Raw genomic sequence first — 23917 nt, 5'->3', positions numbered from 1 at the left:
ATGTCTGAGTTGACCACATTGTGCTTTTTCAGCATGGTGCTTACCATTCCATCCCTAATATAAAAATTCCCGTAGGCATCTGTAATTCTGAAAATTTTATGAACTCTTTTTAGGATGTTTGTGTTCATTATCAGTGCAAGGGGGAATACAACTTGCACTGTAACATGAATGAGTGTGGTGGCTGACAAGGTAGAATTGGAGGTGTCAGGTCAATTATTTCCAGTTTATTTCTGTCTGTCTGTGTACATGTTTGAGCACTCACAGTAAAACAAAACACTGACACTCTTAACCTTTTGTCTGTGGGGTTTTTTCCTTCCCCCTAGCAAATCTAAGCAGCATGACAATATTTGTGCCAGAAGTATCCAGATCCCCTCAGGAAGAAGACAAAATACCTCTGGGTCAGAATGTACAAGTCACCCCGTAGCAAGGAGTATCAGTACTTTTGGTCCGTTGGAAGAAGATGAGAAGGAAAACCAGAAGATCAGCCATATCATTCCTACTGGTAGCCTGCCTGCTACTTTGCAAGGACCAACAGTGTGTAGTTTTTCTACCTTAAATGTCTTTTTTTTAAGTGTGTGATAGATTAGAGAAATATGAAACAGTGTTAATTAGAACAGAATTAACCATCCTAAATTATGATAAATACTAGGGTTTATTATTTAAACTAATATTAGTTGTAGCTTTTAGATGTTGGTTTGTCTCATAGGTAACAAAAGTATTCATAAGACTTTGTAAAGATAGTTACATTCCAACTAATGGCATTTTTTCTTTTTTACCATAGGATTCCTTGGGCCTAGAATGGCGCTTACCTAGTCCTGATCCTATAACGGTTCCTTATCTCAGTCCTCTAGTAGTATGGAAAGAGCTTGAGAGTTTGCTTGAAAATGAAGGGGATCATGCAATAACAGTTGCGGACTTTGTAGATCATCACCCTATTGTGTTCTGGAATTTGGTGTGGTATTTCAGACGCTTGGACTTGCCTAGTAACTTACCAGGATTAATCCTTTCTTCTGAGCACTGTAATAAAAACTCCAAGGTATGGAATCAGATAGGAAATATTGACATGTGAGGAATACTTGTTTTCCCGTGCAGGAAATCATTAGAAAATTCAATCACTCCTATGTCTTACAATGTGCTGGGCCCAGTCCTGGTTTGTTAAAGAATGTGTCAACTGAAGGAAAATATGTGTAACTCCGGAACTTGGGCTCAGCAGTACTTGTGTGGGGTAAGCGTTTAGCTCTTACTAGTCGCACTGTAATTTCTGATCCTCCGTTACAAAGAAGATAAGTTTTTCTAATTGGTTTCATTGCAGTTTGGTGACTAGTTGAGCAGTAGAAGGAGGAAGAAGTTACAATTTTAGTACTGTGGGAAGGTGTGCAAAATACTCATTTGCTATGTCACTGACATCCTATTCAGATTTGGCTTTCTCTGATTTTACAGTAGTTTTAATATTAAAAAACTCTTTTCCATGAGGCCTATAGATGTGAAGATATATTTTAAATACAGAAGTCCTCCATCATGACTTTGTAATAAAATATCTTTATGTATACATTCTCCTGTTCAGATTCCACGAAACTGTATGTCAGAGGACAGTAAATATGTTCTTATTCAGATGCTATGGGACAATATGAAACTGCATCAGGATCCAAGGCAGCCTCTATATATTTTGTGGAATGCTCAGAGTAAGCTTTGTTTCTTGTGGTTTTTTTAAAGAACAATTTTCATTTTGAGCAACTGAAGAACGTGTTTTGAGAAAAGATTTCTTTGTGGATAGTTCATGCAAGATACATAACTGATTTTTGATCATACTGCTTTTTGTCTTGCAGGTCAAAATCGCACTCTTTTGTTTGAGAGTGAGTGTTAAGTTTGGTGTTGCTACTCTAAGTTTGTGTGACTTGTTTTGGGAGGGCGGGAGGGTGGTTGTATGTTTAGCAATAAACTGCTTGAACAAGTTCAGTTTTCCAGCACATCTGTTTCAAATCATTGACCAGTATCTCCAGTGGCTTTTTTTCCATTGGGAAGGGAGGAGTAAGAGGGAATATGTTTCAGTGATACACAGAATTTATATTGAGGGTTCATCCACTTAGCTTGTTTTCTTATTTTTAGAACTTACTTAGAATTTTGTTGCCAGCATTGGATCATATGGCCTGAAAGTAGCTCATGACCCATTACAGTTGTTTTCTCTTATTCCCTTTTTGTGTTTCCTTATGTTTGGATTATTTTGACTTGATGTTTATTGTTCTTTGTTCACTACATATGTCAGCATTTTCACGGTTTGTGTAGCCTCCCACCTTTTTTTTTAATAACTTTCTACTTGCTACACAAAGAATGTATTTATTCTTACAGTATCTCTAATGTTTTTCAGCTCAGAAGTACCCAATGGTCCATTTATTGCAAAAAGATGATGACTCTTTTAACCAGGAGCTCTTGAGAAGTATGGTGAAAAGTATTAAGATGAATGATGTGTATGGACCAATGAGTCAAATATTGGAGAGATTGAACAAATGGCCACATATTAAAAGACAGAGGTAGGATATGAAAGTGCCTAACTGGAACGAGGTTGGACAACAATAAGGCTATTGTAATATGAATTATATCTTCATAGTGTGTTTTTGAAAGAAAAAAAGACCGTTTCTTAGCAGTGTTCTCAAATTTATCACTCAGTCTGGTAAATATTCTTCTTTCTTGTGATAACTTTCACAAACTTATTTTAGAAAAAAGTTGAAGAAACTATTTTTCACTTTTTCCTCTACCTTTCCTCTTTACAGCTACCTCTTTTTCTTAACTCTGATGAGAAATCAAGTAGGGAGTGTGTATATGTGTGTATATTTTGTTATTAAATGTTATTTATGTAGTAGTGTGGGGGTTTTTTAAATAAAAAGCTGTACTTGTTCCTAGGGTGCATGCATTTTTTTAGGTTTCCAGTGGAGAACAGAAAGCAAGCTAAGAAGAGAGGTCAAGTCTCATACTTAGGAAAATTTTTTCCATTAGCAGTGGAATTAGTGAAAATTATTTCCTATGAATTTGTATTTCTTGCCCAGATTTACTGATTTTTATTTATTATAAGATATATAGCAGCCTTTTCAATAGCTGGAGCATTGATAGGGTGTTTGCTTGTCTGCCTGCTTTTTCAAAATAACGTAGAAATGCAGAAAAACAAGCTCCTTACCTGTTTGTCAAATTTGGTGGAATTTGGTTGAATGCCTTCAGTGCATTCCTCGCTCTGCGAGCGCTTAAGGCATCCACTGACGTGCTGGAAGTTGCATCAGGGACCTACCACAAGTGATCTTCCGTGTGTGTGGAGTTTGGGGCATTTTCCAGAGGTCAGAAACAGCAACATTTTGGATGTGGCAATCAGGAATTATGTTCAAAATGCCACTTTTTAAAAATAAGTTGTCTTTAAATGCTTCAATCTTTTTTTTAATACAGATTGTTTTGTGGTAAATTATTGCAATATATAAATTGACATTTCTTTTTACAATTTCAGGAGTCTTTACAGAGAAATACTATTTCTGTCACTTGTTGCTCTAGGAAGAGATAACATTGATATAGGTAAGTTTTATAAATGATTCAAATATGCATAGATGATTAATGTATGCAAAATAGTTTTTCAGCTTCCAAAACAAAAAAAAATCTGTAGATTAGATGCGTGCTGCTCTGTGGTAAGTGCTGAATAAAAAGGACTTCACAGTTATTTTCGGATGATAAATATGCTAGCTGTCATGGTATTTGGGTTGGGGTTTTGAGCACGGTATATAGAAGTTGTTTTTCTATTTCTGCAGATGCTTTTGACAGAGAGTACAAAATGGCCTACGATCGTCTCACAGCTAATCAAGTGAAGAATACTCATAATTGTGATAGACCACCAAGTACCGGAGTGATGGAATGCAGAAAGATTTTTGGAGAACCATATCTTTAAATATACCTAGATAAAGAGGTGTTATCTATGATGTATACCTGTGTAAAATAACCACTTCAGTCACAAGGAACATCTCAGTCTTCAGTGTTCAAGAACGTACGTACGAATGTACTATGGCAGAAGGCCTTGGAAAAATTAGGCATCTCTACAGCTGTGGAAATGGACAGAGTGAAAAATGGGCCAAATATTATTTCCCTGTCCCTTATCCTTTCTGCAAATCAATGTGTAGAAGGGAAGATTCGAAGCAAAATCAGTTCTTTAACTTGGGACAACATATTATGGTTCCCTTCTTAAAAAAAATTAAATAACAGGTGGATGGAAACAATGCACTGAAACTAATGTGAGCGAAGTAAATTCTTCAAAATCTATTGTTTACATAGAATATTCATGATGTTATGAAGAGCATACAAAGTTGTATTATACATATTTTAAATTGTTTATAGTAAGTTGATATTTTTTTAATTTTTTTAAATTACTGGAGTGAATTTTAAATGGACTTGCTGCATAAGCAATACAGTGCTTATTTTTTTTGCAGTACACTGCTATTTATAGTAACTTGTCCAGTTACTTTTTGAAGAGTGATTTGTTTTTAATGCAGAATAGAAAATGTTAACCTTCACCTAGACAGTACTCTAGATACAGGATTTCTCTCATGCACACATGGAAAAATGTGTTACCACAGCAATCAGAAGGAAGGCATAGTAAACTTCTGTAAAACTCTACTAATGAACACACTGATGTCTCTGTAAAACACTTTTGTATAAATCTCCTATTCCCTTCAGTCCCCACTGCCTGGTAAAGAGAAAGCATACTGAAGAGTCCTATAGATTATGTTATGGAATCAGTCCATCTCAGCTGTTGGCATTTGTTAATGTGACCTCATTACAGATGTAATACAGAGCAAATGACAGCCTGCAAGAAGATCTTCATAAACATGCAGTGGTCAGAGTCTTGGTGGATGTGTTTGAAACACACTAAATGTGACACACACATAATGCTAATCCAAAGCTTTTAACTAAAGTAGATACAACAAACTTGCTACAGGGAATATATAGGGAATGTAACTTATTGGGGCATATTGTGCATAGTTAAATGTACTTGGAATGTTTGGTCTCTATTTCACAGGCAAAACATTTTTTTTTTTTTTAATTTTTTGTGAAGAACAATGCTATGTCAGTCCTTGTGGTGGAGTCATGGCTTTTGACTCATGTTTTCTTGTTCTGAAGATCTAAAAAAAATGTTCTGTGCTCTCAGTCACACAGCAACTCGTCACCAGAAGGTAGGCTACAGAGAAAATATCGAAAGTCTTGTATGGAGGTGGGAAAACAGACATTGAATTGTATAAAACACCCTAAACAAATTAAACCATGCTTTAACAAATAGCTTTATTTTAAGTAATCTTAATGGTTTTCCAATTCTAATTGCTTTTAGTTGTTGGTGTTATAATACTTCTAAATATTCAGCTGTTACATTAGACTTTATCTTTTGATCTGCCTACTAGCAGGTATTTTTTTAAAATCTCTTTAGTTTGCAAGTGTAATAATACAGCAATATTTAGTTAGGCAGAAAGGAGATAAACTTTAAAGCTCCCATTTACTTTATTACATGAAATAGAGTGAGCCTCTTAGAGGCTTAAATGAGAAGTAATGCTGCTATGACGTTCTATGTAACCTCCTCCCAGACCTCTAAAGTAGTAAGAAGATGCTGCCCTAAGAAGAAAGGATTTAAAATTTGTCGAGCTGCAGGTCTATGCTGATGCTAATTGCAAGATGCAGTCTTGTTGGATACAGCTTTCATTGGGTAATACCTCTTCTCTAATTTGCTGCTAATTATGTAGCTGACCTTTTTGAAAGTATCCCACCAGCCTGGGGTGGAGCTAGCAATGCTACGCTTACCAACATTTTTCACGTTTAATTTATTTTAACAATTTATGATGCTATCTTTTGTACTGCCACACTTGTAAAGTATTCCTCATGCATGAAATACAGCTACATTTTTCACCCAGGTACACGGTAAGCGGTGTATCAGTGTAGGGTGGATACATACCCGCTTCATTCTTGGAACTATTGTGAAAAACACCAGGTTATTTTTTAACATATTCATTGTAAGTACCTATTAGTGTGCATGTCTACTCTGCTCCGTACAGTAAGTACACTGTATTACCTAGTAAAAGTTGCATACGGTAGTTGCTGTGTATATAAACCCATCCATGATTGTGCTGTGTAGAAGGTCGTGTTCCTAGCTCTTTGCAGTTCTGTTTCCCATGTCACTTACCACTTGGGGCAGCCACTGTTTTATAGGACCTTCGAGCCATGAAGGAGGGCAAGTGCTTTTTCCAGAGCTGCTGTGGTGTGTTAGAGGTGCTGAGCTATGAAGCAAGCTTCACACTTCCTATTTCAGTCTGGCAGAAGCGACTGAGCCTGGTCTCTAACCACCTCTCACTTACTAGGATGTTAACGCTGCAGCTGCGTGTGCTAGCACAGGAATAGATGCAACACTTGTAGTACATGGTCTGCTTTCTCCATTCTAGTCCCAGCGTAGTTGTAAGTACTTCCAACTGTCTTCAGACTTACAAAGCCAACAAGTTTGCCACTTCATTTGAATATCAACAGTCCTGCCAGTGTTATCAGAAGAGTATAGCCTGTACCGTGGAAAGGATTGTATATGCATCCTTCAGACAAACAATCTTACCGTGTTCTTGCATCCTCAGAGTGGCAATCCTGAAGGATTGCTGATGTTTATTTGGGTGTGCTTTTAAATTACTATATCATGTAGTTGTTCATCAAGTGAAATCATTATACTTACTTGTTTTATAAAGTCTGTTGCAAGTCAGTCCACTGTAGAAATACTATAATATAGTTGGAATAGTGATATATCTTAGGTGGGAAGTTTTCCTCATTCAAGTCATAATGTTCAAAATGTAGGTCCTGAGGTGGATAATTTTTAAGCACCATACAATTCAATGTTGAAACAATTTTCAAATCTCACTGTCCTTTATTAGAAAAGCAATTTGAGTCTATTTTCCAATACCGCAAAGATGGATAAATAAAATATTTGAGACATATTTTCAATTTAAAATTTTGTATGAACTGAATTTTCTCCTTTTGTGTACTAAATAATGCTTATGTCAAAAACCTTAAACAAAGGTTTTACATTTGCAGTGCAATATATATTTTGCTTTACTTATGGTTCCACTGGAATAATTATTGGAGATGAAATACTGAAATGTGAATAGAGATTGTGCTGTTTCTCTGACACTGCTAACTGTTTCCCATTATGAGAAGGTTTGCTGTTGGTACAGTCACAGCCTGATGAATTAGACTTCCACTGGCAAATTAAATGATTTGTACCCCAAGAAAGAGAAAATTCCTGCCTGTAAAATCTGTGTATAACAAAGGGGAGATGCAAATAGTAATGAGAAAGGGGTATTTCTGGATATTATCTCACTGGGATTTAAAAAATGGTACTTTGTTAGTCTGCAAGCAGCACTTTTTAAATGAATGGTTGTAGATTTGTAAATATGTAATGTTTAAATTTTATTTACCAAAAACCAGTACGTTGGATGTTTGCTTTGGTTTGTAGTTCCTTTAAAATATGCAAGTCAGTGTTCACAATGTTAAGTTGTTTGGTTTTTTTCTGTCTCATCCAAAAAAGAAGTTTTACAGTGAGTCAATAAAAAGCTTAAAATCTTTCTGGTTATTTTCATTAAAATTTTATTAGATGGATTAGAATGACAGAACTGTCTGCAACTCTTAACAACAGTGTTTGCTCACACGAGGCATTGTTAACAATAGACCTTTCGGGTTTGTTGGTAGTTGATGTCAGTGGCATTTTTTCGTAGTGGTTATGTAGAAGACAGTGCTAACACCAAGAATTAGGTCTGGATACAATAATCTGTAAATTTCAGAGATTAGTGTCAGGATGAAAACAAAACTCAAGGAGTTCAACAACTTCTTGTTGTAGTATTTCTGATTCCTGGTTTTAATTAGTGGTAGTGGGGTATTCTTACTCCAGATCTGTTTAGTCTTGTTACCATAAGATGTAAATCCATACGACATCACACTTGTACTGGTGGCACTTAGCGTAAATTGTAGGGATTGTATTGCAAGATCAGACACAGATTTAAAAGGAGCCATATGGGTAGCTCTGAGGATTCCTCTGCAGCTCTTTAATCCTGTGTTCTGCATGCAGAAATAACTCTTTCTGCTTTGCCGTTTCCTTGAAAACCTTAGTGTTGCATTTCCCGCAGTCTTAAGAGGGCCAGCAAAAAGCATTTCCTCTGAAGTGCATCACCTATTCTGCATACACTTCCCTGGAGGTCTGTGGCGTACCGGTTGTGGATGCTTTATGTAGTGACATTCACTGAAGGGATGAAAACTACCTCTGCATGGGGAAGTCATGGCAAACCAGCTGCAGCACAAACCTCGGGAACCGCTGTGCTCATCTCTGCTCGCATGCAATTTGAGGGAGCTCACTTCTGAGACACAGAATGTGTCCACACAAGGATTTTAAGCAGAGTAGTTCTGTGATGGCAAGCCATGGAGGTCTGATTCTGTTCTCACTGAAGTAAAGTTCATTGATTTCAGTGCATTTGAGCAGTTTACTAAGTAATTCAGAGTGTGTTCCTGAAAATATTTCTATAACAAGTAAATATTCTGTGCTGAAAATCAGCTCCATTAACTTGAAGGTATGAACCATACCAAAAACTTTATGCATCTATATCATATCAGCCTTTCCATGAATGCCTAAATGTGTGTTATTTGATATTGGTCACTTCATTATCTGATCTTTTCTGATCCTAAAGAAAAATAGCAGAGGCTGACATACCACTTGAGATTATTTTTTTTAAGTACGTTAAAGACATTTTATTCTCAGTAAGTTTGTTACAATTCTGGTTGCTTTTTTCAGTAGAACAATTGCTACTTTAAACCCCCTTTGATTTTGATGTGTGCTTACATACAGCTTGAAGAGTCCAAATGTCATACAGATACAGGGCAGGATATGATCTTGTCTTCTAACATCACACTGATGATCAAAAACACAAAGTAAAGAGCAAACATAGTGAGCCCCAGTAGTTTGTTCATTTTCCATTTACATACAGCAATTGAGATAATCACAAATAGGAGCATGAGAAAAAGGAGAACGATTGCACAAAACAAACCATTGCTACTGACGGCAACTGGACTGAGCCCATTGAAGACGGAATAAAGGAACCAAGGAACAGGCAAACTGCAAGTAAAGGAAAAGTAATTGAAAGAAATGTTTGAAGGCAGTTCATTTTCTGCATTGTAACTAAGCAGTTTTTCCAAACTGTTACAGAAAAAAATGCATGATTGCATTCAGTACAACTCAGCATAAATCTAAAATTGATGTTGTTAGTATCAAAAATTGCATTTAGATAATACTCGCACTATCATAATGCAATCCAAGAAGCTAAAAGGGTTTTAAAAATAATACCTCTGAACTAAGTGTCTGAGCGTGCTATAATAGAGTAAGTCCTGATGCTTTAGTGATGAGAGATGCAGACACGGGTACTGAGCCTGGATTGCACAGGATCTGAATGTCTCTGCGGGACTAGGTAAGCATCCCGTCTGTAAATCCTTGGTGTTAGCCAAAGACTTGTTGCATTTTTGTCTTGAAAAATCAGTAATTTTATGTTGATTCAGAATTAGGTGAAGATGGTGGACTAAGTTCTAAAAATCTGTCTTTCCTGGCTGGGTTAGGTTTTTAAAAAAAAAAAAAAAAAGTACCTGGTTACCTGGTTGCCCAGCTGCCCTTCATTTAATTACAGCTAAAATGAAATTAAATAAGGCCATGTTTGGAATAAAACCCACTAGCTCTGTACTTCAGAAGAAATGTATCCTTCAGCACTGAACTAATACTCACCCCACAGTGATATCGAAGATATTGCTGCCTACGGAACTGGAGACAGCCATGTCACCTAAGCCTTTCCGTGCAACGATGACGCTGGTGATAAGGTCAGGGATTGAGGTTCCTGCTGCCAGGATGGTTAATCCCATAATTTCCTCTGATATCCCAATTGTTTCACCAACCTAATAAACACAAAGAAAGTCAGGTAGGGCTGTTAGTTTTGGAATGTGGAATTTAATTGCTCTGTGCAGTCTTTTAGGTTTCATGCCATACTTGAGTTAAAATATTTTAATCCCCTGAAACACGGTAGCATTTTTTCTGCTTTATAGGATAAAAAGTTAATTTTCATCATGTATGTTGATCTCAGATTTGCTCTGTAGCATAGGGCACCCGATCACAGTGTTGCCAAGACAAAGTTCAGCTACGGCACAGCTCTTCTGCCCCAAGTTCACTACTTCTGGGTGCCTTCTGCCTTTCCCTCTCCAAATTTAACATCGGCTACGTATGATCCGAGAGCTTCGGGAAATGACAGTCTGGATTTATGGCTGGATCAATGATACTGTGAATGTGCAATGTATCACTAAATACAAACAGTGGGTCTGATTCTACAAGATGTACATATTATTTCCCAGAATACCAGGTGAGCATTAAGGCAATGGGAGCTGAGATCATTTAGCAGCTTCCAGAATCAGAACCTGTATTTTCCTGGAATTCTGATTAGGTAAGGGATAATTATGTTCTGCACAGAAGCATTTGTCAACCAAAAGGCAGTATTAAGATAAATCTTGATGGCACTTTTCCTTTCACCGATGCACAAATTCCCTTGGAAGCTCTCGAAAAAGAATGACTCTTGGTCAAATCGAAAAGAATGAAATTGAATATCCCCTTTTGGGTTCTAACAAAACAAAGTTTCTATGGTTTTGACGGATGACTGCAGCTGTAATTCATCAGATGAAATGCCATAGTGACACTGTTCCCCCTCTCTCCAGCTACTTGTTCTGAAATGGTCTTGTTTGCAGAGAGAAAATAACCCCCTCACCTGGTGAGCCCACCACACCATGAGGTAAGAGAATGCAGCAATCCAGATGATGGATCCAAAAAACGTGATGACAAAGAATTTCTTGGAGTCCTGTTAAAATCAATTCGGCAAAGAAAAGCAGGGAGAAGTTTCAGGAAAGTAAAAAATCCCCAAAGAAATTTATTCACCCGAGACGCTTCACCGCAATCACTTGCTTTAACATGGACCCTGGTCTCTTTAATTTAATTGTATTTAGTTTGTCAGCTTGATTAGATGACCAGTAGTTGCTAGTCTTTTGTGGTTTATTAAATTAAGTCTCTGGAGCTGTGCTACGCTGCAGCCGGGGCTCCTGTCCCACTCCCTGCAGCTTTATTGGCACTCCAAGTACGTGAAGACCCTAGACGTAGAAAAATAGAACTGGGGACTCTTGCCGAGAGGAAACCTGTAGCTGAGCTGATGAACCAGCAGCAGGAGGAAGATAGACTTACCGGGTTCCTAACGTCAGGCAGAGTGCTCCAGAGAGGGAAGACAATGGGAAAGAGGAAAAGGTAAATTGCTTGTTTTTTCCTAGTTTCTGGCCATTCAAGAGATAATGGCTCGTCGTTTTCATCATCATCATCTGTGCTGTCATCATCGCTGTCTTCCTCACTCTCAGAGCTGCTGTCTTCTGAGGTACTGCTGTCTGAAGAGGGCTGTAGATCAGGAAAAAAACCACCACCGATGTGTTTTCACACTAACCAGGAGCTGCGCAGCATTTACGCATCACGGCCTGGCCTTGGCAGAGGTCACACTTGCATCGTGGCTGCGGGCAGCCGCCCGCATCTTGCTATTGTGGGACAGTATCTTGGTGCCTGTGTGTTGTGTGAACTCATTTGTAGCAGTTAACTAGAACCAACTTTCAGACAGGGTTTTGAGACAAATGAAACACTGTCTGTCCTTGAAAACCCTTCCTCATTAGAACAGCCAAATGACATCACTTGACAGGAGGGATTAGGGGAATGGAACAGAAATGTGTACTGGTGAGCAAAGGACAGGCAGATACTCCATCTTCCCTGATGCTGGAGTAGCCCTCTGACCTCAGAAGAGTCATTTGAGGAGAAAATACTGTATGGTATCAGTTGCTTCGTATTTTGGAGCCAATTTGTCTTTGTAATCTGCAATGTTTCAGCTAACACCTTAATATATCTCAGTCTATTTATAGTTGCCAGTTGTGGGAAATGGCTTGGGTCCTATCCCAAAAGCTCTGGAGAGGGAAGAGGGACAGTAGATGTGAAGTTTGGTCTGGACTGAGCACTTATTGCCTACGATGCTTATTTCAATACCTGTCCATCTTGTGGTGCGTCTGCCTTCTGTTTGTCTTTGCTGGGTTCGGAGTCACTGGCAGGAGTTACCTGGACGGTGCTCGGTGCCTTCTTTTCCTCTTCTGCTGAAAGTGATAAGGAGGAATACTGGTTTCAGTCAAGAAATGTCAGTATTTTCAGCCATCGGGTAGTCACCTTCCCCTTGATCAGCTGGGAAGTTTGAGCTTCCTACAGAAACGTGGCATTTCATGTTAAACCCAGTCTGATGGCTTAGCTTTTCTGTTTGTCCTCTCTAATGCAGATTGTGATTAGTTAAAGCTGGGCAGAATCTGACCCACCTGGGATCTACCTGAAACTGCTGTAAGAGGCATGTGCGTAACGAGGGAAATGCTAATTATCTGATCTATGACTGATGAGTGTTTCTTGGTTTCAGTCTGAAGATCTTATTAAAGCCATCCTTAAAAGCCAAAAAGGATGTGAAAGCTTTGCTTCCTCTTTTTTTCTAGCAGAGCACGGCGTTCTCCAGGGAGTTGATATTCTTCGAGGCTTCTGAGAAATGACTGTTATGTGCTGCCAGACTTTAATCCCTAATCATTTGGTAGGTATTCAAATGCAAATAAAAAAAGTGCTGACACATACAAGGAAATAACTGCAATGTCCTCTGTGCTGCTCCTGCGTTAACCTGCGTAGCCAAGAGGAACGCAGAAACCTCTGTACAGGATAGCCCGGGAATATGGATAACACCGAGAAGAGGCGAGAGGGAGTGCCTGCCGCTCTGCTCGCTCACAGCAAGGCGCTTTTCAGACTGCTGCAATTTAGGTAAAGGGATCCCCTCCGTATAGTCAAGCCTGTCAAGGCAGTAGGATCGTGTTATCCCATGGATTGTACCGGGATGGGGTGTTACAGGGTATCTTATCCTGAACTGGGTAAGCTGATCCAGGACGGTGCCTCACAACTGCACCGGAGAGCAAGTCCAGAGGGGAGATTTTCTGAAATGTATGTGTTCAGTGAGCGCGTTTGGGATTTCTGAACCCAGGTCTTAAGAAAGTTCATGTGGGATACTTCCAGCCCGAAGCGGGAAACAGAGCGATGATGCTTTTGGAATGTGCACTGTCCTAGCTATGCACCAACAGAGTTTGTGGAACTTGTGAAAATTTACAGTTTGGTGAAGTCGATGAGGTGTTGATAACTCGCACTGAGAATTTATTTGTGTCTCAGTATTATCAAGTTCGGTCTCATTCGCATAGGTGAGGCCCAATGTTGTGAGGTTCTGGGGTGGCTGCTGTAGTGCAGTGGTGTGCTTGTGGAGGCGGGACCTTCCACACTGACGTTTGCTTGTTTTCCAAAATCTCTGGCCTCACCAACAGCACAGCCGTGTGTTGTAGCACGGGCCAGCTGCTGCCTCTGAATCAGCTCAGAAAGCCTGTGTATCAGTAGTGATATAGAAAAAGCAAAAACTATTAAAAGGGAGGATGCACAGACCCTTAGAATTGATATAGACAAAGTCAGTGCAGCTGTCCTCTCTGGAGGAATCTTTCATGCTCTTCTGCAAGTGTGCCAAATTTCCAGGCTAAAACGAAGGTACGTTGTTTTAAGCAGCAGCTCATTTGCAGGGTCTACCAAAGATCGGCAGCACGCACCCGTCTGTAACAGTCGGATTCCCCCTCTTCCACCCTTCTGGTTGCAATTTACACTCCATCCTTGTAGTGCTTTGGACGCTATCTCACTAACCACTCCTGGACTCCTGTGGGGATGGCTTTTATTGCCCACTGTTCGCGTACATCGATTGATTTCTGCTGCGTTATTACAGCAGCCATCTGTGACCGGTAATAACCGAAAATTTGTGTTAGACCACAGCGCTTCTTTGGCAGCCCTTGGGTGTTGAGTGCCGGGAAGGTGAGGGATCGCAGTGCAAAACAAGGCAAACAGCACTGGTTCTTCTTGCACTCACCTTCTGCTTTTGATCCTTGTCCAGCCAGAGTCTCTTCTTTGGCCTTGGCTATGTTGCTCAGGATGTCAACCCTGTCTTTAAATTTTGCTGTGGATGAGAAAGAAGCATTCGTCAGCAGCTGGCAGCTATGCAGAGCCCCCCTTCACCGGCCTCCCCCCAATGCGTGCTCTCTTGCCCCGTTCCTCTTGCACGGATTGCAGTCAACACTGACTTGTGAGTTGTCTTTCTGGATGTGGCCCTAAGTTTTGTCTGCTGCTAGTTGATCATAGCATATTATATTTTATATAGTTATATTTTAATGCTTAGTACTATGGCAGTTATGCCAGCGATTTGACGTGTAACTAATACTTTCATATTTAAAAGAGAATCTAGGGAGAAAGGAAATCCTTTCCAGTCCAGTAGTACAGGGGATATGTGTACGTAATAGAAAGCAAATGCAGAAAGAACAGAGGAGTTTCGATGCAATATCGTTTTGTTCCCAAAAGACTGTTGATTTTTTTTCAGGCTAGATGATGTGCAAGCTAAAAAGGACACCTTCCTTCTGCCATGTGGCTGTGGAAGAGGCTTTACTGTGCTGCTTGCAGCCTGGCAACCTGATGGTAAGGAAAAGTAAAAACCTTTTATGTTCCAGTTACCTAGAAAATAATTGATTTCTCTAAGTATACGCAAGTGTATCCTCTGCTGGAGTTGATCTAAATTCCTGGTGTCCAAGTTCAACATGGCCCAGGCTACCCAAGAGATCATCTTCACCAGTGCAGTGTCCAGTACAGTAGTTCTGGGACTGCTGAGACCTTCCTCCAGTCAAACCGTGCTCTGCTCAGCTGAGCTGCTTTACCACTGTTTTACAGTGAGCTGTGAAACTACATGTGTGCCTCCGCAGTTAGGTGTTGTGCTCAAATATCTTACCTCCTACTGTCATTGAAAGTGAGCAAGTCACCATCTCAAAGAAAAGCCTCATTTTGCTCTAATTTATATCCTCTGTTGAGCTGCCTACCCAATGACTAAGCTGAGGGTCACAGGGTTTGCACATGGACAGTAGCCACAAGAAATTGGCCGTGCTACGCTTGGCTCATGTGCGGGGCTGTAAATTAATTTCTTCTGAAAGTTTTATCACACTGATTTAATCTACTGTAGTGTTGACTGTGCAACCAGACCGTGGTGTTGTCGTTTGCCTCAAGGGCAGGGCTCTGACACTTTATTCATCACCATGATACCGAGTTAATAGAAATAGCAGGTCCAAGGCCCTGAGCCATGCAGGCAGATCTACCCTTCCAAGCTGAGCCTTGCGAAAATCAGTAGACCCTGGTATACGTCCGATAACTGGGACTGGCTCAGACACAGAGGCCTTTGGGGATGAGTCCTGTTCTGGTGAGATTCCTGTTACCGTCTAACAGAAACATTTTTCACCAGCTGGGATCTCCACTGAACACTGGAATGGCTGGACAGAGATGAAACGATGAGCTCTTCTCCTTTGAAAGGCTGGCTGGGACTAAAGAGCCTGACTCTTCCATGTTCCTTGTCAACACTGAAGCCTACCAGAGGGGATGTGAAGCACTTTGCTCCGTTCCCCCTCTGCTGACGTTAAGCACAAGCATACCCATCGCTGCAGGGCAATGAAGAGGTGACCTTCTGCTCCCAGTCTCCTCTAACCACTGGGCAATGCGTCTTTCTGTTCAGCTTTTCCCAGAAGCTGTTGCAAAAGCTTTTGTCAGCAGGGTCAGGACGGTCAGGCTCAGCCTGAAAGAGATTATATAAATTCAAGCTCCTGGCTTCCTGCCCTCACCTAGGCTGCAGGCTGTGAGCGCCGACCCGAGCAGAGCCTGTGAGCATCTCTCTGTCAGGATAAACAGATTAGGTCCAGGCCACTATCCAGTTCTCATGAGATCAGCCTCATTTAAAAACGTGCTAATGCCTCTGACACACATTTTGTGCAGGATGGACTGAGATTGGAGGAAGAGCTGGCTATGAGCTGGCTATAAGCTGGCCAGATCTGCAGGTCAGCATGGGGAGGAAGGATATCTGTCAGCTCAGTCCTTGCTGGTGCTGGGGATTAGCTGAGCAGGGCAGCGCGCTCGCCCCGTGGGGTGTGCGGTGCTGCGCTGGGCTGCCCTCTCACTGGGGGCTGCAGTCCCTGTAATTACCAGTGCAGAATTGCTGTTCCGGTGATTCTGTCTCCTGGTCCAAGAGCCCATCAGGTGGGACATGCCTGTGTGCAGGGGCCCTGAGATGCTCTTCAGGAAAACTCCTGTCCTATGGATTGATGGCATCCAGGCTGGACTTAAGGTGACAGCTGAGTTCTACCTTGAGTTAGGCTCTTATGTTTAATTAATTCTGTGGCTCTAATATCTAATCTATCAGGACTAACTTACAACATGAACAGCAGGAAGGATTTTTTTTCTTTAAAATTTGGCATGAATCCAGAGGATTTGGGGATTCTGCCATCTAAAAGTAGACTTAAAAAAAAATCTCGTGATTCCTTTTACCCCTTAGTATCATCGTTCTCTTAAAACACATGATGGAATGCCAAGGAAACAAGGAGAAACTGTAGCTGCCTGCAGCCTTCTAGCTCAGCTCTAGCCTGCAACACTGCCTGCTCTCTATTCTGGTCTAATTTCCAGAATCATCAGCTTGTTAACTGGGGCATACTGGGGGTGGACAGCTCTGGCAACCTTGCTGCTGGAGACTTTGTCTTCATTCAAAAGTAAAATCAGGCTTCTGTCTTCTTCCATCTATGACTGGAGTTTAAAGAATAATCCGATGCTAAGACTGGAGGTTCAGAAATGAGAAGGTCCCTCCGTCTTTCCAAAATCTTTTTTGCCTTTTATTCCCCAACAGTTCCCTCTGGTGTCTAACCAGAAGATCTTGAGAACATCTCATGTTCTGCTTCTACACACTTTCAGAGAAAGGCAAGGAAAGACTAAAGTTGCTAGAAATTGTTCATTTAAGAAAAAGGCACTTTGAAAATAAAAGCTTCTATCAAAAATATAATTCAGGATGCAATGTAAATGTTAGAACTTCTGAAGTAAAACACCTAGTCTCCTGTAGACAGAGAAAAAGACTGGTGTAATGATCCCTTTTGAATACAAAAAGAAAAAATAAACATTCTGAACTTAATCCACCGTTCAAATGAGAAATTTCATTTCACACAAGGGGTGTTGCATTAGGAACAGTGAAACAAAGTTTGTATTTCAGACGACTTTATTTCTAAGACCTCTGCCTCTGGAAGCTGGTTTTGGAGCCCTAGTGCTGGCAATTTTTCCACATTTCTGGACTCTTGCTGCCCTAAAAAAGCTTCTGTGCTGCTCAAGTAAAATGCAAGTGCAGCATAAGGAAGGAAACCCTACAGAGATCCTAATTGCAGTAGGTTAAGTTAGGAACTGCTGAGAAATAGTTGGCAACCTTTTTCTTTTGCAGTGTTCGTTACTGTCTCAGCCTCTAAGTGCTGATGCTACAGGCATTGGCACGAAGGAACAAGGACCCTTGAGGAAAGATAAATTGCTTCGGGATCATCTTTTATGTTGCAACCTAATTACAGAAATGTGTCCAGCACAGACAGTGCTGCACACACTGCAAAGAGAAGGACGTTGTTGGTGATCAGTGGGAAACAGGCACCCAGCCAGCCTGAGGGTACCAAAGGGCTGCGGTTCTATTAACACAAAGGCTGAGCCTGCAGTCCTGACGTGCCTTTCGGGTTCAAATCCTTCTTCAGAGTCATCCTGGGGAAGTCACTTCATCTTTTCGGCCAAGATCCTCAAGGCACTTAGGTTTCTCAGTCTATTCATAAATGATTCCTTTTCTCCAGACTCCCTTTTCTTTAGGTATGAATTTACCAGGATAAGGAGTGTCTCCTACTAGATACGCAGCTCCTGGGACACTGGCTCCCTGATTCCAAGTGCTGTGCTGCTGTTACATCAGTGACTTTCTTTATTGTTATCTTTTCTAAGGAGCCGTCTCCCTTCTGGCAGTGTTGAGCAGAACATGCACATACCTGGGGCGGAGGTTTTGCCTTGGCATTACTATAGCAAAGGGTCTAAGAAATAACAACCTTTTGGAAAGATTCTAGCACATCCTTGCATCGCCCCCCTTGTGAATATTGGACTTGCTTAAGTACATATGGTCACACTCCCATCTAGTGGCTGCCACACCCTGAGATGGAAACTCAGATTCTGTCTAGCTGAAATGAGAGGGGGAGTTGACTTTCAGGGCAGATCCAAACTGCCCCCCAGTCCCGTCTATTCAACATGCACCAGTTGTGGGAAGAACAGCCCCTGTAGCAAGGTCAGCGCCTTACAACTGCGTTGAACCCCCACCACAGCAGTGTATTCTGGGCTGAGCCGCCTGGGCAGCACTGGAGCGCTCTCCTTGGCCTGGGTTGGCATCCTCAGCCCCCCCCAACTTCTGCTGAGGACCCAGGGTTTGGCCAAGCTGAGGACACCAGCCTGGACCAGAAGTGGGTGCTGGCCTGGGGTGGGCAGCTGCTGCACAAAGACATTTAGAGTTGCAGGAAGGATGAGAAGATGCTGGAGGGTCTCTGAGTGGCAGCAGTCCCTCTCTGATGCTAAAGGCAATGGCACGTCCTCTCGTAAGTTCTTTGTGCTGTTAATTCTACCTTTCAGGGGAGACAGGAGGCAAGGGCAGTAGAGCAAACCCTGATGAGTCTGGCTTTTGTTACGTTTCCCTGAGTAACATGATGGGTGCCTTCACTAAAATCTGTCAAAGCGGACACTCATCTGTCTTCCTGTCCTTATCAAGCCTCCTTTGTTCCCTCGAGCAGTTTGTGCAGCTGCGATTTTGATCTGGAGAGTCCTTTTTGTAACCTCTGTGATAGACACGAGAGGTGTTGATCTGCTTAGCTTCAATCTCTCTTTGAATGGACAACAGATAATCTCTTTAGAACAAGTAGGGCAGTGGAGGGGCAGGGCATGCACTAAGCTAGGAAAGAAAATCTAAAACCCATCTTTTTTTAACATGCTTCACCATTTCTTGGAAAATGAACCTTCACTCTGTGTTTGGATTAAAGTTGGTACAAAGACCCTGGGTCTGTCTGGAGACGTGGCTCCTTTGCACCCTGGACAGTTTAAAAGAAGGTGTCTTAGCCCTGAGCTGATCAGCCCTTGGCCCTGGGCAGCTGGCCCATCGCCTGCAAAGTGCTGTGGGTCCAGTTTACCATGGCAGTGATGACACCGCAGTGTTCCAGGAGAGCTTTTAGAGGTGCTCAGTGTTGGTCTAACTCAAGTACCGGCTGGCTTGACCATCATCGTTGGAACCTGCTTTAGATCTCAGCCGGGATTTTAACCGCTGTCAAAAAGATAATTCTTCAAGGGTTTTAACTTCTTTTTCCTCTTCTTCAGGTCTGTGCCTTGCGAGGGGCTGTGTGCACGGCTGGGGAGGTGTGCAGGTACTGAGCTCTCTGTTCTTTTTCCCATTATAAACGAGACTGATAGGTTGAGCAGCACTTTCTCAAAAACATAGTCAGCATTGAATGCTGCTGTTCCAAGGCTGGGGTGAGGTCTGAGCTAAGAAGAGGAAGGAAGATGTGACGTGCTATGAGATGGAGCGAGCCTGTAACTCATGTTTGCTGCTCCCGCTGTCAGGGACAGCAGAAGATGGGGACTGAGTGACCCCAGATGCCCCATCCCCACTCAAGCAGCAGCTGTCTCCACAGCAGCAACCAGTTTAACACAGGCAAGGTAGATACGGCAGGGCCAAAGTCTGAGGAGTTCGTCCTTGCTAGCCATGCGATCTGAAGGGGTTCTCCCTCCACCTAACATTACCTGTGATACTCAAGAGCTGCGTTTCAAGGATGAGTTGCTGATCCCCGACACACAAAGGGGACACACAAAACTGTATTCCCAGTTAAACTGCTCTGCTCTACACGCTGCAAACCCACGTCCCTCCGACATGGAGCATTCACTCACCTTCTGCCAGAGGGTCCAGAGTGTGGATCATGAGTTGGAAGATGGTGCTGCGCATTTGAGAGTTGTGTAGGGAGGCCGAGCTGCTGCCTCGCTGTAATGCTGACACAGGCTATGGAAAGGCACAACGCAGCAGTCAATAGCAGTTTCCTCCTCCAAACATCTCCACCATTGGTTCGCCTCTGCTCTGGGGGTGCATTTATATGGAGGCTGATCTCCTCGACCCAAGGAGCAGCCTCTGCATGGATTTTAAACAGCCTCTGCTTTCAAGATCACAGGACGGCTGTCAGCACCCACCGTTCACGGCAAGAGACGTGCTCTTGAGAGAGCAGGCCAACCTGTCCTTGGATAAACGCAATGGGCTCACATGGACACAGCATCAACACAACGTTGTTATAAATTATAATCATCAAAGCACACAGTGCTTTTAGCCATAAACTTGTTAATAACTGTGTAGATTTATATGCTGCTACAAATAATGCTACAGACATGCAGGTGTCCTGACTTCAACTCGAGAGCTTTGGTGCCCCGTTCTTATAGTCAACACCAGAGTCCTAATGAGCTTTTGACTGAACATTAATTAGTACAGGTAAGTTAAGTGCATAGAGGAAAAAGCGGCATCCATGTGAGGAAGCTAATACCTGTTATGTTACGTACGTATGCAGCTGCCACATCAGACAGGCCTCTCCGTGCAATGGCTGGCCAGCCATGGGGAAGACTAAGGGTCAGCAGTTTAACCAGGAGCAGAGGAATGAGCTCTTCAGTGTTGGCTGTGGGGAAGGACAGACCCTACCAGCCTCTGCTTTGGGAGCTCAGGAGGAAAACTGGCCATGAAACCAGGTAAGAAAAGTCATGCTCTGAATTTTTCTATGCCTGTTTAAAGTGTGGAATGAATAGCACTCTGCTAGTCAAATCCACTTGGGAACCCTGAGCCGTCTCTTAATTTTTATTAGAATTCCTTTGAGGACACAACTCAGCCAGATGTCCTCTTAAGCTAGCTGTGGATATTGTGCCAAGCATGGCTGGTTCTCTGCACAAAGTAGGATTTGGTCCAGGTTTCTTGACACAAAAGGTGACACCTTTATTCATGACCTGACATGGGGAAGGGTTCAAAATACAATGACTTCTGATCCCTGCAAAGTTGCTTAGACCTACCTGCAGCTTCCTCCCATCTGCTGGCTTCTTTGTTCCTTCATCTGCAACTGCCCCACTGCTTTTCTGCACGCAAGCAAGAACAAAAATGATTGAATACCACCACCGCTTCACCTGCTTTTTCAGGATATAATGACAGCTCTTCAGGCTACTGTCCATGAGAAAATGCGACAGCTAATACAAGTGACTACGCATGGGTGCTACTGAAGGAGCCGAAGCCATGTGCTCTCCTTAAAACCATGTGGTCTCCAAGAGACACAGGATTCTACCCACAGGTCTTCAGTGATGAGGCAGGTACCTGGAGGTGGCCTCTACCATCTGATTCCTGCAGATACAGGCAGCCCTGGACTTCACCCCTAAACATCTGTATCCCAACTCATTTCTCGGCAGAGGCAGAGTGAAGGTGCAAAGGGGTGTTTTTTTCCAGTGATCAGCATTACTTCCCATATAGGCAATTTATTTTTCCCAAAGGTTAGGTCCAGCAGCTCTCTGCCATGCTACTATACACTAGTGAGAGTTCTCTGTCAACTTAAAGTGCAGGGTTTTTATTTTCCTGCAGTGTGAAGGGTTGGATTCAATTTGTGGTGATTGGTGATGTCCATGGTGATGTATGTGTATAGCTGCAGTATCTTGCACGTGTATCCCACTGGAACGTAACACATGAGCTTTCAGGACTCCCGACCTCAAAGCCCTGGCTGAAAGACAGACCAGGAGGAGGAAAGAAAAGCACTTTCTCGATTCTGCACCACTTCAACTATCCTCGCCTCTCTTCCTTTCTTTCCTTAAATTATATGAAGGGAGTGCTGAGACCAGAAGGGGCAAACCACGCCTGTGTGCCAGTGACACATCTGAGTAGTAAAGCACGCCAGTGCCAGAGGACAATCTGAAATCTCATGGTCTCTGCTCAACAGTTGGCAGTAGCACAGGTCTAGAGGACAAAGTGGCAGTAGGAGGGTTGGGGTAGGAGACTCAAGAAGTCAAATCCCCAATGGTTCTGGAGACTATGTCCTGACCAGATCTGCTTGTCTGAAAGGGTATGTGGCTCTGGGGATACTGTCTTTGTGTAAGCAGTCAACTCAGCTCCTTCAGGAGACAATGAATGCGTGAAGGGCCCTGGTCTCAAATCTGGAGTGTGTAGTTACAAACCTCCCTGTCTGAGCACCAGCAGCACAGAGTTGTGTCTGAGCACACGTAACTGTAGTCAGCGCATGGAAAAGGGATTTGGGCAGTTTGATCTTGTCGCCAAATGCTGCCTGGGAGAGGTTGCTAAAGGCTGCCGGGTCCCCATCTGTGCTGCAGGTTGGGTAACAAGGGATACCACCAGCGTCCCAGCAACACACCCAGCCTCAGGATGGAAAAAGAGAATTTCCTCCAACACCTCTCATCTGCAAGAGGCTCGGACAGCACCTCTTACCAGCAGCCTTTTTTCCTCTGTTTAACACAGAATTGTCCCAGACTAAGAACATGTTCCTGCAAGTGGTTTTTTTTAAAATTCCTTTGCAATAACCAAGTAAGCAAAATCCCATGCACGTCTTTGAAAGTAGATAATTGACCGCAACTGATATCTTTAGTAATTGCCACAGGTAGAAATCCCTTTTAGCAGTGCTCTCTAATTCCTTAGAATCTCTACTATCTAGATTGCATTTCCCTCATTTTATAACCATAATTATTGACCAGTACCTGTATTCTGAGGTTTTGTTTGAATATGCACTTTGTGAAGGAGATGCAGTTTTCTTTGTGGTTTACGCTAGAACGAATTATTTCCAACTTGCCCTCTGAACAATAAGGACACCAACCTTCCGTATATGCTCTGCTGATGCTGCCTGCACAGCATTTAGCTTCTTGTTCAGCTCCTGCTTCACCCATTGTTCTAGGTACACGTTGTGTTTCATAGTGAATACGTATGTGGCATAAGCAGTCAGTAAAAGGAGACTTTCCCACCAATCAATGACACTGTCTAGGAAAAACAGGATGAGCATCAGTAAGTCTACAATGTAGAATGAGATGTCTCTAAATAAGGGCCACCACGTCAGGTGGAGTATCTCCCTTGAGAAGAGGGCACAGGTGCCAATGACAAAGAGGATATTAAACACTGCTGAGCCCACAATGGTACCGATGCCCACATTGCTGTGTGAGATGAAGACACCTATGAGGGAGGTGAAGAGTTCTGGTGCTGATCCACCTGCTGCCATGAAGGTGGCTCCAGCCACATCTTCAGAGATCTGCAACTTCTCTGTGATCACTCCCAAAGCTGGGACAAAATACTCATCACACACTATGGCCAAGGCCACAAATACATATATCATGCCAAAGATGTGAAGTACAACCCACCCTTGCCTGCGTTCTTCCACACTGAATAGGTCCTGGGGATATTCTCCTTTGGACTCATGTGGCAGCTTTTCATCTGGGTAGCTTTCAGTGACATTTTCTCGCTGTGGTGTCGTATCCACCGATCCGGTGATGGGCACAGTTGGCTCAGGATCCACGTACACACAGTGCCTTATTTTGGGCGCTGCTGTGATGTTGCCTGTCACAGCAGTTTTGTTGCTGGAGAGGTCCCTGGAGGTCACTTTCACAAGGTCTGCGGGTCGGGGTGCTGTGTGTGGTGCTGGAAGGGCAGAGGGGCTGAACTGGAGCTGATAGAGAGAGAGGACCAACACTATGGCAAGCAAGAAAAAGATTCGGTTCCGTTGTAGCCGCCTTCTCCGTGGTAAATGCATTTCCTAAAGGTTCAAAAATCAGAGCCGTGTCTGGAAGCCACTGAAGACTTCTCTTGATCAGCAGTTGGCG

At 42.5% G+C, this 23917-nt stretch overlaps 2 protein-coding genes across 9 annotated transcripts in view; one reads left to right on the top strand and one right to left on the bottom strand.

The window, feature by feature from the left end:
• DENND4A (DENN domain containing 4A) overlaps positions 1-7609 on the top strand; it is a 63501-nt gene extending 55892 nt beyond the window's left edge. For 6 of the 8 annotated variants that reach the window (XM_054836537.1, XM_054836535.1, XM_054836533.1 and 3 more), the window contains 7 exons: positions 324-534; positions 782-1036; positions 1565-1682; positions 1827-1853; positions 2366-2528; positions 3488-3552; positions 3783-7609. In XM_054836537.1, the coding sequence (XP_054692512.1) occupies positions 324-534; positions 782-1036; positions 1565-1682; positions 1827-1853; positions 2366-2528; positions 3488-3552; positions 3783-3919 (976 nt within the window). In that variant the 3' untranslated portion in view covers positions 3920-7609. Of the gene's footprint in view, positions 1-323; positions 535-781; positions 1037-1564; positions 1683-1826; positions 1854-2365; positions 2529-3487; positions 3553-3782 lie in introns of those variants that run through there. The other 2 variants (XM_054836538.1, XR_008578588.1) reach the window with 2 other exon arrangements.
• A 1289-nt stretch (positions 7610-8898) lies between these two features.
• SLC24A1 (solute carrier family 24 member 1) lies at positions 8899-23847 on the bottom strand. Its single transcript, XM_054836984.1, has 9 exons — positions 22924-23847; positions 21131-21193; positions 19979-20087; positions 14061-14147; positions 12131-12234; positions 11297-11500; positions 10830-10919; positions 9806-9972; positions 8899-9148 (listed from the first exon to the last, which is right to left on the bottom strand). Exons 1-9 carry the CDS (start codon positions 23845-23847, stop codon positions 8899-8901), a joined length of 1998 nt encoding a protein of 665 aa, XP_054692959.1.
• Positions 23848-23917: the final 70 nt, after the last annotated feature.

This window comes from Grus americana, chromosome 10, assembly GCF_028858705.1.
Source record: "Grus americana isolate bGruAme1 chromosome 10, bGruAme1.mat, whole genome shotgun sequence".
NCBI lineage: Eukaryota > Metazoa > Chordata > Aves > Gruiformes > Gruidae > Grus > Grus americana.
The sequence above is the reverse complement of the archived record's forward strand: the minus strand, read 5'-3'. Positions and strand labels throughout refer to the sequence as shown.